The following is a 13,276-nucleotide window of genomic DNA, read 5'->3' on the forward strand; positions in this document are numbered from 1 at the left end:
GATCTTCACCCTCCTGGGCACTGACAGGAGCCCTGTCCATCTTCCCTGCCTGCCAAACCTCCCGACCTTCACCACAACTCAGCCTGCTTTTATTAGGGTCAGAACCTTGTGTTTCTTCAGCACATCACTTCAGTTTCATACACTTTGTAAGGCGACCCCAAATTCTTTCTAGTTATTTACAAAGCAACCATAAAATCTTTCCAAATGCTGAAGGACGAGTGATGGAAGGGAATGAAGAACAACTAGAGTGTATTTATGTAAACAGTGACAACATTCCTCAGTCTGGTTAAGTGATATTCACCTCACAGATGCCTCAGGGCTGTACAATATAGTAAAATAATGCACCTAAAGTTGGACATTTACATTTTAAACACTGCTAAAGCACTGCTTGCTTTGCAAACAGCAGTTACTGGAGATTTTAGTGCGTGTTCATTAGCACTTGCTATTACTACACAGCTCAAAGCTGGATCTGAGAGTTTGCTTCAGTCAGTTCCTAAAACAATCGCTAATGACAAAGTGGCCTGACTGCTCAGCCTCATCAGTTTACTCTCCACATACCCACCGAGATAACACACATGATAACTGCAGAGACATGACCACACACCTTCCTTCACCTGCACTTTGGCCACTCACCAACTCCTGCTGGTGCTCACCAGCACTTCTACACTTCAAAATTAGCTCAGGCCATTGCCTTTTTGTACAAAATGAAGCATTAGTTCTCTTTCACATTCACCACCCCTGGAAGTATTCAAGGAATGAGTGGACGTGGCAATGAGTGTTCTTGTCTGGTGAACAGGGTGGGGATCACACAGAAGTTGAACTCAACCTTAGAGGTCTTTCCCAAGCTAAATGATTCTGTGAAATACATTTCATATAAAACTGCATAATCTCTGTACCAGTGCAAAAGTCAGATCAAGGCTCCAGGATGCCAACCATTCTTAGTTACAGATACCAAAAGGTAACTATGCTGTTGAAAATTTATAAATAAAGGTCAGATGCTTCATTTAAAAAATGAAAAATTTTAACCTACAACCTCAGAAATGTATGATGAGAAAATTCTACTTTTTAACAACACTAATCTGCAATACAGAATCACAGAACCATGGAATGGACCTAAAGTTCATCTCATTCCACTCCCTGCCATGGGCAAGGACACCTTCCAATAGACCAGGCTGCTCCAAGCCTCATCCAACCTGGCCTTGGACACTTCCAGGGACAGAAGAATTGGGCAGTGTATGGGGATTCTCTAAGAGAAAAAACAACAACTTTCAGAGAAGGACAAAGCACCCAAAACAAGTAAAAGTGACAATCAAAGCCTCAGAGGCAAAGCAGCACACATTGCTGCCCAGCCTCGGCACCAGGGCTGCACAAGGCACAGCAAACACCACAAAGGCACAACGCAAGGAGCGTTTCTGTCCCTGGCAGAGCCAGCTCAGCAGCTCCAGCTCATCTGCTGCCACCTGCACCACCTGATCCCAGTGCCCCAGAGCCCCCTTTCCTGCCGGGACACCCCTCCTTGTGCAGCTGCACAGTAACCAGACCAGGAAGCAGAACAATGTGAGAAAATCCGATCAGAAGTACAATACCCCCATTCTAGATCCGTTTCCCAACCCCATTCATCTCCCAACCACAAACAACAATTGTGCTGGCAGGATTCAGAGCACAGTCCATGGGTGAGAACAGACGGTGAGGAAAAGGGGCTGTTCAGACAGCTCTGCCACCGGAATATTCAAATTACACCCTGCAAAGCTGTGAATTCAACGTCCTCCCCCTACCCCCAGCACCACACAATCATCGTGCAGCAACACATTCCAGAGTTTTGTTTTGAAAGCCAATAAAGGAGGAAGATTCCAAGGAGGAAAGGACATTTAAGGAAAGGCTGACGCACAAGTTTGGTTGAATCCATTTTGGTTAAGTCAGAATGTCCTGGGGGCAGCTGGCAGAGCTGCAAGGGGTGGATGGAGGGATCCATCCCTCACAGAACACTCAGCACGGCACAACCACCGTGGCACCTTCTACCAGCTACAAAAAGAAGATAAAAATTACTACAAGAAGAAGCCAAGGCTGATTTCTATTCCTACAAGCTGCTAGTACTAGTTCTAACGTTCTACGTTATTTTTATAAAGCGTCTTTTCCAACCCTCTTTGGTAATTTAGTCACTGTCTTACTAGAGTTATCCCTGGGATCACAGAAGGAAAGAGTTCTGGTAGGGAAAAAGAAAAATCACCAAGCCCCATGTGTTGTATCCCAAATCCCAGCAAACACAAGTGGATTACAGTCAGTTCACATTTACGCATGAAGAACGTTTGAGTTTTGGCTATATGACGTTTTTAGGGCAAAAGAGCTATTTATCAGAATACTAACATTCTTCTTGTTGCTACCAAATTCCAGGAAGTCTCTCAGTTTTACAGCCACTCCATTGTGGAAAGCAAAATGCGGGACATGAATAAAAACTTCGAGCTGCACTTGTGCTACAGTGCAAAAATGCCATTTTATTAGTACACATACATTATTGGGCAACTCAAAGTGAATGTATTAGCTAAATTAATCCCATGTTTAATCAGATTTAGTCCCTGACATCTGATGAACTGCTTTAATTACAGGTTTTCACCTCTGCCTGCTGCCAATGAAGAGCCAATGTTGCTCTGTTTGAATGCTGCAGATGATATTCAACCACAGGACAACCAGCCTCGAGGTTTTAGGTTTTATGCTCCAGTGATTTTTCTACTACATTACTAATCTGTATGCACATTTGGGTTGGTTTATTCCAAAAAGGACAGTGTGTTATGTAAAGATGGGAAAGAAACATACTACAGCCTAAATATTTTCGGCATGAAGTGATGCATATTTTTGTTTATATCTTTAACTTCTTAGCAGGAGATATCACCCTTCTGCAATGGTTACAAAGCATTTCTTAATTATTATACATTATTTAATATCGACTATACATTGAAAGACTGGTTTTAGTCCTTCACACAAGTCTGAGGATGAGCTCCAGCCACAGGCCCTGGAATCCACACTTCCCATTTCTTTCACTTTTTTGTAGCAGCTACAACCAATACATGAAACATTTAGAGATCCTGTTGCAGAGACCTGCACGTTCAGTACAGTTTCACTATCATTTTAAGCCAATATAAGCTGCTGAAAGAACCAGTCCCACCTTTCCCCAAGGCCAGTTTCCACATGTCCCTTCCTTGAGTCAGCACAAGCCATTCACGGAGACCCACAGCGAACACAGGACACTCACCCCATTACAAACCAACACTTCTCCTCCCCTTTTCCTTTGGGAAACAAAAAGGGAGAAGCTGAGTTAATTTTAACATGATCAGCTCCCCAGTCCAGCTCAGTGTGGCCACGAGGAAAAGAGAGGAGCAACGTGGGAATTCACTGGGGCTGGAGCTGCTCTGGAAACACCCACAGGGGCAGAAACTGCAGCAGAAAGTACTGAGGTACTCAAAGAAAATACTCTGCATCCCAAGACAGGCATAAATGAAATTACTGGAATGAGTTATCAGAGCAGAGTTTACATTATGGACTCTCACTGCAGGGTGAGTTTATATCACCCACTCACGCTCACCTGAGGTGTGGCGGCTTTCTGAGTTTTGTTTGACCTTTTTTTTTTACAAGAACGTGAAAACAGAATTCTTAACTGAGATGGTGGTGCAAGCCAAAACTTTTAACACATGGTGCGGGGACAGGCTGATGACATCAGTCAGTTTGTCCAGACTTCTCTGGAATACGGGAGAAAACCAGAAAAAAAAAAAATCACGCCGCTAAAAACTTCAGTCGTTGGGTTTCCAAACGTAACTTCGCTTTTTGCAATCACTGCATGCAGACTGGGCCGCTTTAACTCCACCAAACCAAATCTGCTCTGTCAGAAACCCCAGCAACTCCTTAGATCACCCCAAGCTGAGGTTCCCAAGGCCGGGATCGCCAGCCACAAGCACTGGGAGCGCAGGAATGCCACTGAGAGGAGAGGGCCTGGTCCAGTTAAACCTGGGGCTGGATTCCACCCAAACTGAGAGGGACTGGCCCCAGTTAAACCTGGGGCTGGATTCCACCCGCGGGGCGGCTGCGCTGCTAAAAGCAGAGCAGTCAGAAGAAACTACTCGCTCTAACACACCCTCATCATAAATGCATATTTGTGGTTCTCTGACTGTGTTCAGACCTTTTCCCTTTATCTCATCAGTTGTACTTGTACCCTGAGCCAGAGCACTTGTCCACGGGATAACTTATCTGCATCTATCTAGGGAAAAAAATAAAAGTACACTGGAGCGTGTTCTGATCACATGTTAACACCTTCTCCTAAATTTCAGCTAAAATCGTACTCACAATCACTTTGCTATTCATTCTCAAGAAGTATATTCGTTGGTTCTAAAGTTTAGATTGCATTTCAACTTATCGTCTCCTTGATCTTTTGTTGTGACAAAACATGAAAAGCAAAACTTGCTTTAACCTCTTTGTAACCCCTCTCTGTGCTCTACAGCTCTGCCGTGGCATCTTGCTGGGATCAAGCAGCTCTCTGCGACCACAACATCCTTCCCTCGACCTCTTCCAGCTCTGAACCCACATCTCTGCACCGGAAGAAAAATACACTCTTGATTAATCAGTCTGAGACTCTTTTCCAACCTGCAACACTCAACCATTCCATCAAATACAAATGAATAAAAGAGAATTCATAGTAATACTGGGCAGTTCAGAAGTTCTGCGCAATTAACAAGTCCTTGAAGTAATTTTGTGACTTTCACAGAACATTTTTATTTTCAACATGTTACAAACTAACAGTGCACACTTATCAAATTTCCAGTAGGATAAATCATAACCTCAATGGGGTTTATCACCTGTATTGATAATTGAATTACTTTGTTCCAAAATACTCTTCCTACTGCCGGCACAAGGACTGAAACCAACCAGAACATATTGTGCTGGGCAACCAGAGAGCCTTGAGCCCCTCTAGTAACATCCTAAAAAAAACTTATAAGCTACCAGCGATAATTTTAAAGAGAGAGACAATGACTCTGAGCAGTTTGAGAGCTTCCAATATATACTTTAATTCATTAAAGTCTTTTTGTTTCTTATACCTTCATCTCCCACCAACACACAACTCAAAGTTAATGACCATATTACAGTCGTAAAAAAATTAAATCTTTACTGTTAACCATGTTAATGCTGTAACAACATTAAACTGGTTTAAACCTTCAATTCAGGGTAATAAGAGACTTTTCCGTTTATTTTGTCGTACAGCCCCAAAATTGCTCCCCTCACCAGCTATACTGTGGGCAGGTGTGTGCAACAAACTACTAGTGAACCAGTAGTTTTTTCAAGTCTTTTAAACACGAGAAAATGAGTTAAAAACTCTGCAGTATGTAACACTTGTCCTCATGGACTTACCCATGTTCACGTGCACTTGTCAGAGCTCAAATTCGGTGTTGTGAAAACAGAAATTAATCTAATTTGCTTATAAACGCACTCCGTCCCCTCGGGGTCCAGCTCCCCAGACAATGCTGCTTCACCCCGGGGCTTTGGATAACGCCCGGAGATGCTCCGAGCTCCGGGCACCGGGACCCAGCACGCTCGGCTCGCCGGGCTCCGCTCCCGTTCTCAGCCCGAACCAGGGCATCCCGAGCGCTCCCGTTCCCCCGAGCCGCGCTCCCGGGAGACTTCCCTGAGCAGCTCGGGGGTCCCCGCCCGCCCGCGCTCCCCGTCAGCTGCCGCTCCAGGCCGGAGCGTGTCCGTGTCCGTGCCCGCGGCCGGGCGGGGCCGGCGGGGACCCCGGCAGGGACCCCGGGCGGGCCGCAGCCCCCCGCCGCCGGCCCCGCCGCCGGAACCTGTCGGGACACATTCTTGCGGCGGCCGCGGCCGGGCCAGGAATGCGGCCGGGGGAGCCGGGGCGGCCCCGCGCGGCCCCGGGGCCCCTCCGGCCGCGCATCCCGGGGCGGGGGCGGCGGGCGGGCGATGCCCCGCGGGGCCCGGGCCGGCCCGGAGCGCGGGCCCGGCGGTACCGGCGCTGCCCCCCCCCCGCCACAGCCCGCCGCGGTCACTCACCCTTGGAGTAGAGCGACTTGGGGGACTCGAGGTCGAGGTCGGCGCTGAGCAGAGAGATGAAGTCCGAGGGCATCGCAGCTCCGCGGCCCGGCGGGGGCGAGGGGGCGGCGGGAGGAGGGGGGGCCGGGCCGGGGGGGGCGCGGCTGCCTCCGCCGCGCGCGGAGCGGAGCGGAGGAGACACACGGGCCGGGGGAGCGCACGGTGCGCACGGCGGGGCCGCGGTCGGCGGGGCGAGCGGGCGGTCGGGCCGGGGCTGCGGGAGCGGGCGGCGCTCGCAGGGCCGGTGTGCAGCGGAGCGCGCCCGACGCCGCTCCGAGCCCGCTGCGCCTGCGCGGGGCACGGGAGGGGCCGGCGGGGAACGGCGGCGGCGCGGCCGCTCTGCGCGTGCGTGAGCGAGGCCGGGGACCGGCGGGGGCGGAACGGGCGCGCGTGCGCACGCGGGGGGGCGCGGGGGAAGAGTCTGGAAGGCATGGGGGGGCGCGATGGAGCCTCACGGGAGAGCCCTGCCCTGAGGGGAGCCGGGGTGAGGGCAGCCCCGCAGGGGAGCCCCCGGGATCGCGGAGCCGGGAGGGCCCTTCAAGGGCAGCCCCAGAGTGGGCTCTGAGGGGAGCCCCCGCCGTGAGGGGCCAGGCTGGTCCCTCAGGGGAGCTGTTCTGGTGAGCGCCCTGGTGTGAGGGCAGCCGGCATGGAGCCTCGGGGAGCCCCCGGTATGGAGCCCCGAGTGAGAGGGCGGCAGCAGTGGCTGCCCCCACATCCCACGGCTGGGGCTGTGCCTCAGGGGGCTGTGCCCGACCCTCCTCGCCCGGTGCTGGGGGTCATGATGACACCCCGAGGGTCAGGGCGGGCTGTGGTGCCACCAGAGCTCCATCCAGCCGTAGGGCTTTGCCATGGAAACCTACAAGGCAGAGCTGCCAAACCCACTGGCGGTTATTGTCCCAAAAAAACAGCTATTTCCAAAGAAGGTGAAAATGCAAAAGTGGTGTCAACAGTGCGTTATCATTGACACGGATGGCAGCTGCCTGAAGACACAAGTGCCCCACATGTGGGGAGTCGGGGAACACGAGCACTAAGTCCTTGAGGGAGAGTTTGGGAGTCCCTTTCCCTGAAAGGTGTAAGAAGGGGGAGGAGGTGTGGAAGGGTGTCCCGCAGAGACGTACGATTACTTTTCCAAAGTGTCCAAAATCTGCTTTGAAAGTGGGGAAAGGATGGGAAAATAAGACGGGTTGTGTGTGAGTGGATGGAGGTGCCAGGCGAGTGCTTAAGCTGTGAAAAATGGAGGCGGAAGGAGCTGTGAACAGCTGCCGCGTGCCTCCGGCGCCGCACAGGGTCCAGTTTCCCTGGGACACCAAAAGGTTGGCTGCCGTCCCTCCTGCTGCCAGCTCCTTGCCAGTCCGCGCTCGGATCCCAGCGAAATCTCCCTCTGAAAGCACTCAGTAGCCTTCATGCCCTCGAGAGCCAGTGGAGACCCCTTGAGCCCCATGCCCTGCTGGTCAGTCGGTCACTGTGGGATGGCCACACTGGTGTCCTCAGCAAGCACTCGGCCACAGTCCCACGCTTGTGACACCACTGAGCTGGTCCTCGGAGCACTGGCGCTCTGTCCTGCCATGTTACCCTGTTCTGCTGCGTCCCCTGCCCACAGAGTGCCAGGCAGTGCCCCGTGGTGGCAGGGTGGGACACGTGTGGTGTCCCTGTCTCACAGCCCTGGCAGGGCAGAGGCAGCTGCACGGTGCGTGGTTGATGGCATTTGAAGTCGGTTTCTCTTTCATCCCAGACAAGCTGCTTTAATTCCTGGAGCTGTCCTGGCTTTTCATCTCCTCCACCTGACTTCATTGATGGCGTGGCAGGAGGGCACAGGACTCCAGTACATCTGTGGATTTCATCCTGTCCATCAGCCATTCACAGCTGGTGACCAGCCCCTGCCCAGGGTGTGCCATGGAAGTCTCCAAGACCCTTCCCTGGGCAGTGACAGCCGGGATGCAGCCATCCTGGTGCCCAGGAACACTCCGTCATGGCTCACTGCAGTTCTGCTGCTGTCTCAGGGTGCTGAGCACAGCATTGTTCAAGTCAGGCACGAGTGTCCTCCCTGGTTAAAGGCCTTCCAAAAGGGTTTGCTGTGATCACTGAGCCCCTCAACCAAATGTCCAGGAATGGGGCAGTCACAGCTTCCCTGGGCAACCTATGCCATGTCCTCACCACCCTCTCAGGGAAGAATTGTTCCCCAATAGCTCATCTAACCCTGCCCTCTGGCAGTGGGAAGCCATTCCCCTTGTCCTGGCACTCCAAGGGCCCTCTCCAGCTCCCTTGGAGCAGGCATACTCTGGAGAGCTGAAGGGAAAGGTTCCCCTTTGGCAATCTCAAGCCTGATGACTTCAGAAGGAAAGGAGGATTCACCTGTGCCAGGCAGGGATTGCCCTGCCTTGCAAGGGAGGGAGGAATGTCTGTCCATGAGGGGAGGGAGAGCTACTGCTGGCACTACAGAACTGAACTGTTTGGGAAGCATCCAGGGAAAACAATGTAAGACTGTGCTATACTCACCTCCTGTCTGAGTGTTGAGGAAAACAGAGGCTCTTGGAGAAGGTGCCACCACCAGACGGGCTGTGGTGGGGAAGGAAAACAGACCTTAGTCCTGAAAGGGAAGGGGCAGAGGGAGCACTGAGGGACGGAGTGCTCAGGGATGGAGCAGCTCAGCACAGAGAAGGTGCCTTTGGGAGGCTCAGGCATCCATGGCTGGGCAGTGACAGGACAGCACTGAAAGCCCTGCTGGCCCAGCAGCAGCAGCTCCACGACAGCTGCTGGAGCGTGTTTGGCTGTGAAGGGCTTTGCAGAGTCCTGGGAAGGGCAGAGCTGGGACACCACAAACAACAACACAGAACAGGGGTCAAAAGAGAGAAAAAAGAATCCTGCTGCTCCATGGAGCGAGGCAGGAGCAGCCTGGCCGTGCAATCCCACCTGTGCTCACCCGGCCTGGGGGAACCTCTAAAGCTGGAAAGAGAGAGGCCCTGCTGCTCCCAGCATTCCAAGACAGGGAGGCAATGGGCAAAGGACAAATCTGGAGAAAGAATTAATAATTTGGTTTTTTGGGAGGACCAAACAGTCCTGGACAATAAGAATTTAAAAGGACTAAATAAATGATTAGTCAGTCCATGGTGCAGCACAGAGCAGCAGGACTGAGGGGAATAACCATACTGAGGCAGGTCAAGAAAGCACACATCCAAGATTCCCTGGGATCCAGTCAGAGCCATAAACTCCTCTTGTTTTGTGGGCCCCAGAAGGTGGAAAAGCCGTGGGAGCAGGCTGCAGCGGTTCGGTGTCATTGAGGTATTTTCTCTCTTTATTATAAAGTTCCTCTTCCTGCAGAAGCAGCCGGAGAGCAGCAGGTGTGAGGGGGAAGGAGCCTAAAGCGGGATCGTGGGGACAAATTAGCAGGTGCCTGCAGAATATCACTAACCCCGTCTGCGATTCCGGAGCCGACGTAGGTGTTTTATTTTCTAGCGGTGTTAGAAAGACTGTCAGAAAATAATTAGGCTCTGTCAACAGTTCCCCTATTCCCAGATTACTTACGACTTCCTGACTCATTAGAGCTGCCGAGGCTGGCAGGAAACCTGTTTTATAGTAATTTCTGTTAGTGGTGTCCCTGGAGGAGAGACAACACGGTGCGGGTGACACCAGCGTGTGACACCAGCGTGTGACATTGGCGTTGGCTTCACCCTCGTGATGGAGGCGCCGGGGCTGTGCAGGGTGGTTACTGCTGGCAGGAGGCACCGTCCCTGTGTCCCCGTGCTGGTGACAGGGAACAGGACACTTGGCTGCGGGGCCGACGCTGGGCAAGGTCCAGCTGTAGGTGCACGGGATTTGTTGGTGTCCTGAAAACATTCCTGGTTTGTGAGCGTTTTAAAAACAGAGGGGACACGTAAATCCCGTTAACGGGGTCTTTCCATTTCATCCTGGAATAAAGCCACCACAGCCTCCCTGCGCCAGAGCGGGAGCTGCCATGTGCAAACACAAGTTGGCTGTGTCAGGACTCTTCTGGGGCCCACTGGCCCCTGAATTTTACCAGCTCTGTCTCAGATACCCTGCAAACCCTCCTCAGTGCTCGGAGGAGCAGGACCATGCACAGCACTGACCCTGCAGCGCTTGGAAGCAGATTTAAAAATAGTTCTGAAATCTTGTTTATTTCTCTGATTTTTGGATCCAATTCCTCTAGATCAAAGATAAATAAAGTTTACAGTCAGACGGTGCTTGCCAAGAACACAAAGCCCAACGTTCCTCCCCAAAACTTGCACTTCCCACTCAGTTCATGCCCTTTTCCCCTACATTATCTCAGCTGAAATCCAGGACCAAAGCAGATATTCCCATTGATTTTCCATGCCCTTTTCCCCAGTCAGCACCTTGCTGACCTCCAGCTCCCTCCTGTGAGGCTCCAACCAGGTACTGCTGCCCTGAGGCTGCCTATGGTACCGTGAGATCCATAATTAGGCAAACTTCAAGAGCCTGATTCTGCTGACAGCCATGGGAGTGGGATGTTACATCCTTTTATAAGCAGACATGCAAATAGGACACAAAATCTATGGTCTCCATGTCATCTTTCCACTGAAAACAGCCCTCCTACACACTCTTCTCGTGGAGGTGTGAGTGTGGGAGCCCTGGGACCAAGGGGCAGTGGTGCCACCATCACACACCATGTGGGTTCTTCCAGAGAAAACCCATGCCCATGGCTGCTCTGCCACCTGCTCATGGCCCTCCCAAAGGGGTGATTGGGATTATCAGGGTGATGCAGGGAGCTGCCCTGCTGCAGATTCTGAAACGCCCACTGTAATCACAGCGTGGAATATTGTATGGACTCAGGAGCTGCTTGTGCAGAGCTTAGCCCCAAACTGCTGCTTCCCCAACACCCACAGGGACCATGGGTCACTCAGCCACACACGGTGCTATCATCCTTGGCACAGGCTCAGCACCAGCTTCTGCCAAGGACAAGATTCTTCCTCTACCAACAGGAAGGCAAATCCCTGGTCTGCCACAGCTCACCAACACTGGATATTTGAGCCCTGCAACATGGGGGTTACACATTCCACAGCAACAGGGATGGAGTTACTAAACATCCCACACCTCGGGGAAGACAAGGTCCTGTACCTGTTTGTTTATAATAATGAGTTTATTGAACACAGCAAACACACAGCCTGGCACCTCCTGCCAGGCAGACAATCTCCAGGTACAAGAAATGGCATTTAGTGGGTGCCTGCATCACGGAACATGCACCAGCTCCCCCCAGGAACACCCTCAGAGCTCCCACCATCCTCCACAAACCGTCAGCCCAATTAGCAGTTACATTCTGCCAGCCCAATTAACAGCTCCATTCTGTGTCACCACGGAACTCGGGGTGGTGCAGAGGCAGCAAGGGCCGCACTGCACTCGCAGGCAGCCCTAGCAGGCTCGCATTAACCACAGGAGCTGCCTGTGCTCGCATTGGCAGCTCTCACTGAAGCTCTCCTCCGCAGCACCTGAAGGGAGCGGAGCACAGCCCAGATTGAATTCCACCCACAGAGGTTCCTGCGGGGTGAAAGCTGAGACGGCTTTGTCCCGGCTTTGTCCCGGCTTTGTCCCGGCATTGTGCGGAGACTGGCGGCAAACAGGGGCTGTGCGGGTTCAGCGTGGGGACAGAGGGAACTGCCTCTGGAATCCTGACACAGAGTGAGGAAACAGGCTCTGCTCATGCCTCCATCCTGCCCGAGCCCTTTCACACCTGTGGGAGCCACCCCTGAGGCAGGAAGGGAATGAGAAAAGGCAGAGTCACCACCACACCAGAGGACACCTGGAAGCACTGGGCTCTCTCCAGCCGCCTCCACCCCAGACGTGCTGCCCCTTGTCATTAATGGAGAACTGAGGACACTTCCATGTGGCTTCTGCAAATGCATCTAAGCACCCTGAGCTCTGTGAGGAGCTGGCACATGTGCAGACAGAGGCTGCTTGGGGTCCCACAAGGCACTGGACAAGGATCTTACCAGCTTCTTGGAACAGGACTGAGAGTCTCCCCTGGGCAATTAATCCCTTAAGAGGAAAAAAGGTTCCATAACATATGGGAATGGACAGGCAACTTCCCCAACAGTGGAGCATCAAGAGCTCAGAGCAAGGGTCAATAATGGCAAGAAGTTCTTTAGAGCAACCAAAATGCAACTGAATGTAGACCACTGCCAGGAAAAGGGTATGAAAAAAAAGTCTAAATCCAGGTAAAAGTGTTGCCTATGGAGACAACAGGTGTGTTTCCAGCATCACACCTGCCCCCTTCCTCAGGCAAGCCTGGTGCTCCTGGCTCAAACCAGCTGACCTTTGTGGAATCTTGCACTGCCCTGAACAACCTCCACAAAGCAGGGTGATACTGCTGCCAACATGTGCTTTCCAGCTTCAAAACCTTTCCCTCATACAGAATCCACTCTAAACTTCCCCAAACTGAGTTCATAATTTTCACAATTTTGTGTTAAATGTGAAGCCCCGGCATTGCTCTTACTCCAAGTCCCTGGCCTTCAGTTTTAAAAAGCAGTGTCGGTCTACATGCCAGAATTTCTTCCACACAACCTTTGGAGGACACGGGAGTTTTGTGGAAGAGAGCAGAATCCCCATAACCATGGGAGGTTTTCACAGCAGGACCCCAGGGTATCACTGCCCTTTCTGCTGCAGTCCCAGGGGTGATCAGCTGTGCTGGAGGTCTGGATTGGGAACCCCTGTGGGTGGCACAGCCCTGGGCACCAGGACACCACTTCCCTTTATTTGGCAGATCCCAAAGCCCAGATCAGTGTGCTGGAAGAGCTGGAAAGGTTCCTGCCTCAGCACAGGAAGCAAACTGTGCACTGTCTGCACTTCAAGGCCGACTGCACAACACACAAAAACAGGGCAAGAGGGAAATACTCTCCTCTATTCCCAGACAAAACCAGCATTATCCACAAATCCCAAATGCATTTCTTTTCCCTTTTCATTTTAGGAGAAGAGACCAGATTTAATTGTTGTCCCCATCTGGTGCACATTCACAGTACGTAAGAATGAGTTTAATTTCCCATACATGTGTCAGATCATGACCTCAGGGAGAAAGAAGAATCTGATTTCCAGAAGCCACACGCCAGTTCCCACTGGCTCTGCCACGCACAGCACGAAACACCCCAACCAACCAGGATTCAGCATAAGTTGCTCACAGGATATACAATCCAAAGGGACAAGTACAAATATTACAAAATGAACGGAA

At 52.0% G+C, this 13,276-nt stretch overlaps 1 protein-coding gene across 3 annotated transcripts in view; it reads right to left on the bottom strand.

The window, feature by feature from the left end:
• NFAT5 (nuclear factor of activated T cells 5) overlaps nucleotides 1-6,360 on the bottom strand; it is a 54,438-nt gene extending 48,078 nt beyond the window's left edge. For all 3 annotated transcript variants that reach the window (XM_064722913.1, XM_064722912.1, XM_064722911.1), the window contains exon 1: nucleotides 6,046-6,360. In XM_064722913.1, coding sequence (XP_064578983.1) covers nucleotides 6,046-6,118 — 73 coding nt within the window. In that variant the 5' untranslated portion in view covers nucleotides 6,119-6,360. The remainder of the gene's footprint in view (nucleotides 1-6,045) is intronic.
• Between the last annotated feature and the right edge of the window lie 6,916 nt (nucleotides 6,361-13,276).

This window comes from Zonotrichia leucophrys, chromosome 11 (genome assembly GCF_028769735.1).
Source record: "Zonotrichia leucophrys gambelii isolate GWCS_2022_RI chromosome 11, RI_Zleu_2.0, whole genome shotgun sequence".
In the NCBI taxonomy this organism is placed as follows: domain Eukaryota; kingdom Metazoa; phylum Chordata; class Aves; order Passeriformes; family Passerellidae; genus Zonotrichia; species Zonotrichia leucophrys.